At 42.9% G+C, this 4,568-nt stretch overlaps 1 protein-coding gene across 2 annotated transcripts in view; it reads left to right on the top strand.

Moving 5' to 3' along the window:
* The first annotated feature begins 414 nt into the window (after positions 1-414).
* The window catches only part of srfb (serum response factor b), a 20,108-nt gene continuing 15,954 nt past the window's right edge, over positions 415-4,568 (top strand). Inside the window, exon 1 of one of the 2 annotated variants that reach the window (XM_026277730.1) lies at positions 415-1,231. In XM_026277730.1, coding sequence (XP_026133515.1) covers positions 746-1,231 — 486 coding nt within the window. In that variant the 5' untranslated portion in view covers positions 415-745. The remainder of the gene's footprint in view (positions 1,232-4,568) is intronic. The other variant, XM_026277731.1, reaches the window with a different exon arrangement.

Raw genomic sequence — 4,568 nt, 5'->3', positions numbered from 1 at the left:
TAATAGTATTTTGAATGTTTAATAATGCCGTTTAAATCATGTAGCCTATTTTTAAATAGCACTTTAATAACTTTACTATTGTTCTTATTAATATCCCACATCTATTAATAGCAGACCGACGCGAAGCTCCTCCTCCTAGTGTGACGTATGAAGTGAGCGCAACCGTTTTGGTATTTATGCAAATAAGCTGTCGCTTTTGCCAATCACTCTGCAGGCCGTCCCCCCTCGAGCCAATCGCTACACTCGAATGTGACTCGCCATATAAGGAGCGAGAACTCCAAAAAAGGAAACCGCATATCTCTTTATATGGAGGAAAGTAGATCGGGCGTGTATCGATCACTCCGCGCTGGCGCAGAGTGTTTCGAAGCGTCTCATCAGCTACGGTGATTGACAGCTGTCAACGGCGAGACGCGGAGTTAAAGCTGCAGCTGCGCGCGAAAGGAGAAGATCGCTGATATCAAGTGTTCGCGGCGCACTAGATGACGCGGCGGAGTGATCGCGGAATCGCTCGCGCGGTTTTCCTTTTATAGAAAGCGCGTCGCTCGCGGAGCTCCAGGCAGGAGGAGGTGAAGCAGGAGAGAGAGTGGAGTGAAGCCGGCAGAAGGCGCTCAGGTTCAGCATCACTTCTCAAAGTTTCTCGCAGACTCTGTTTGTGTATGAGAGCCGCTTCGGAGCTCGCTCTCTCACACTCTGTCGCCCCAGCGCTCCGCTGCCGTCACACGGATCGTTCTCTCCGGTGTCTAGGATGTTATCCAGCCAGACCGGAGCGGCTCTGAGTGGAGCCGGATCAGCGGCGGGGAAGAGCGCAGGCCACGGTGCGGTGCTGATGGGTGCTGGGGTCCGCACGGGGTTCGCGCGGGGTCTGGGGCCGCTGCAGGCGGGAGCGATGGGGCTCGGGATGACCGGGAGATTTGAACCAGTTAAAGAGGGACCCCCGCACGTGTGCAGCGGCTCTGACGCGGACTCTGACTCGGGTGATGAGGACGAGCTCATGGGGTCAGTCGGGGACGGCCGGAGGGCAGGCGGCGTCAAGCGGGAGAGAGCGGAGATGGAGGCGGCGATGGTGGGACCGAAGGTCGGCTTGCCCCCCGGGGCGCTCGCGGGTGGAGCTGCCGGAGCGAAACCGGGCAAGAAGACCCGTGGCAGAGTGAAGATAAAGATGGAGTTTATAGACAACAAACTGCGACGATACACGACCTTCAGCAAGAGGAAGACAGGCATCATGAAGAAGGTGAGAAACTGAACATCAATCAAAGTGTTTCTGTAATTCTGATGCAGTCTGGAGTTAAAGATCATTTCAGTTGACTGCTAAATGAAAGTTTGTAGGTTCGAGTCCTGCTAGAGAACTGCATAAAAGTAAAGTCATAAAAGTAACATCACTTGTTTCTCCTAAAGCAAAGACTTTTGAATGTTGCAATTAAATGTTGCATTAAATCCAATTATGTTATATTAAAATTCATACAGTTTCTAACATTTTTAAAAGAAAATAATAAATTATTCATTATGAAATATATATATCTAAAAATCTATTTCATTATAAATTAATATTTTGTTATTTATTTTTATGGGATGGTGGGCTAAATCAAAAGTCATCATGTGCTCACTCTGGATTTGGGCACTTCAGAAGTTCTCGATATGCAGATGTTTCTCGTTCTTGGTTCTCGAGCTCTGGACTCTTGCTGTATGTTTTACTCCTGGTGGATAAATGAGGTGCAGGTCTCCAGGAGTTTCTGGAGCTGTGGGTTTGCTGAAGTCTCTCTGTGGTGTCTCATGTCCCGTCCTTCGGTAGGTGATCTGAAGTCACTCACAACAGACGTGACGGCTGTGAGCTTTAAATAGAACGAGCAACTGACATTCTCTATTACAAACCTCGAACCATCATGACCCACATAATCTCAGGCCGCCCAAACACTCACAAACACAGCTGACGAGATGCTTAGAAAGTTTTAGTTTAACACAAATCCTCAGATTGTTTGCTCACCTTCACGTGAGTTCATACTTGCATGTGTTTTTTCCATAAAGCACAAAACAACCATGTAAAAAGAAAAATGTATAGCCATTTTTTATTCATATAGGGAACATGACCCTCAAATTCCATTATTACCATAACTCTGTATTACTGTATTACTCATGCATTGTATTCCATTTCATGTTTCAGTAAATATAGCTTCATATCATCAGAAATGCTTATAATGTACTTAAAAGGTGTTTGATGGTTGTGTGTAAAAGAGCAGCATGAACATTTCACGCAGTATCTCCTTTTTTGCATTCCAAAACATGAGGGTGAGTAAATGATAAGATGTTCATCTTTGAGGGAATGATCACTTCAGTGGAATAGTTCAACAGTGAAAATGTGAATGAATGAAACAGCTGATAAAAACATCAGAATAATCCACAGCACTCCAGTCCATCAGTGAACATCTGGAGAAGACACAAGATGAAACACATCCAGCATTTATCAGCTGTTTGGACTCTTATTCTGACGGCACCCATTCACTGCATAGGAGCACATCTTCACTGTTGGCTGAACTATTTCTTTAAGATCAAGTAACAGTCCTCCTCATTGGCTGTAGTTCAGCAGGTCTGAGGATCTTTCATCAGCTCATGGTTCATCTGAACCAAAGTGTGGCGGGTGTCTCTCTCGGGTCCTCCTCCTGATCTTCATGATGGATTGGAAGGAGAGAGCTTTGAGAAAGTGGAGGTATGAACCAGACGCCAGCCGTTATCTGAAGCGCACATCATCCTGCTGAATCTAGAAGCGTTTAATCTGTCGTTCATCAGTGATTTGGGTGTTTTAACATTATCCATTATCCAAGAGTTCCTCCTCATGTCACTCACAGACGTTTTAGACCCACAGTTCTTTCCAGAGAGTTTGTGTGCATCTCATTTCCCGTGGTTGGGTTCAGCAGGCGTCCCCACGGGTCGTAAACCTCACACAAATGTGCTTTCACACCCCACACATGCTGGATGCTGTTAGCTGGAGCGCTTCACCTGCCGTCCTGGACAGCTGAGCAAACGCAGAGCTGAAGAAGAGACTGACCACGGCTCTCTCTCTCTCTCTCTCTCTTTCTCTCTCTCTCTCTCTCTCTCACGCCTGCGTCCAGCTGCTCCTCACACACATGACAAACTCAAGTCTCCAGAGTCTTGTTTCTGAAAAAAAGTTCACACTTAAAACAATGATGGGTTCAGGAAAATCATCTTGTTTTCTCGGTTATAAGTTCGGTTTTATATTGACTTTTGTTTATTTGCTCTTTTGCCATGAAGATAGCCTCGCTGCGGACATGGAATTAATACATAAATGCAAGTTTGAATTGTAAACTCAATTAATGTTCAATGTGATCATAAAACAAGACTTTATATCTTAAATGAATGGAAAGTGAATTACATTTAGTGGAAACATTTGGTACTGCGCCCAAACAAAGTATTATATGTATGTTATTATTATTATTATTATTATTTTGAGAGATCAACCTCAAATTTGGAACATAATTTTGTGCATTTTTCATAATAATAAACTTAAACCTCTATAACAATTTCTTTCTTTCTTTCTTTCTCTACTTCAGCAATAACCTTGAAGTGTCTTCTTTCAAAAGAGACTGAACTCAAGTCTGTGCTCAAAAAGTGGCTTTCAGCTAATAAATGGATTATAATTATTGCATAAATATAATTTCGTAACATAAAATCCCCTAAAAATTAATTTCAATGAAATAATTGTATAAATATAAAAAAAAAAATCTTTCAAAAAAAGTTTCATTGGCGTCCAGTTATATTGTTATGTTTATGTTTATGTTTGTTATGTTATGTTAAACTGCTTGATGTAGTAAGCTGGCGTTTGTTGTTATGTGAATTTATTTGATAGTTTACCACGTAAGTCTTAGTTATTTAGCGTTAGCTACTAATGAATCTGAAGTCTTACTTTGAGAAATAATGTGTGTTTGCACTGATCTAACGAAGGCAGTGGTGATGACTGAAGGTGTTCAGGTTCTAGTCTAGATCTGTTTCCTCTGGTTCAGGAGTTCTCTATAATATCTTCCGATCCGAGAGCTCGTTATACTCTGTATGATGTGTGGTACAGTTTGATGGTTAAAGGTGTTGGTCAGTCTCTCGTCCAGCTCGCTGACCAGCGGCTCTATTAATAGAGTCTTATCTCACACTGTTCCAGCCGCGTCTGGACCCATTAAAGCGTCTCCGCTGGTTATCTGTTAGTAAACACTGATGTTAGATTGAGCGTGAAACAGCCAGAGCCATTACAAACATCTCTTCAGTCTCAAACATAAACCTCTTCTGTAACTGATGCATTAACACGGTTATTCTCCTCTTTATTGATCTGAAGCTGCTTTGAAGCAATCTGTCAACTCTACGCCGCTTTCTACTGTCAGACAGGGAAATAATGCTTCCGTAATGCAAACTAAATCAATATTTCAGTTAAAGTTCATTGTTGATTCAGTTCAATTTAATAACTGTGTGAAGTTTAGCAACTATGGATCAAGGAATCAGGATCAGTGTTTCTGCATCAGTGTCTCATCAGTGGATGCTCTGCAGTGAATGGGTGCCGTCAGAATGAGAGT

This window comes from Carassius auratus, chromosome 13 (genome assembly GCF_003368295.1).
Source record: "Carassius auratus strain Wakin chromosome 13, ASM336829v1, whole genome shotgun sequence".
NCBI classification, from domain to species: domain Eukaryota; kingdom Metazoa; phylum Chordata; class Actinopteri; order Cypriniformes; family Cyprinidae; genus Carassius; species Carassius auratus.
The sequence above is the reverse complement of the archived record's forward strand: the minus strand, read 5'-3'. Positions and strand labels throughout refer to the sequence as shown.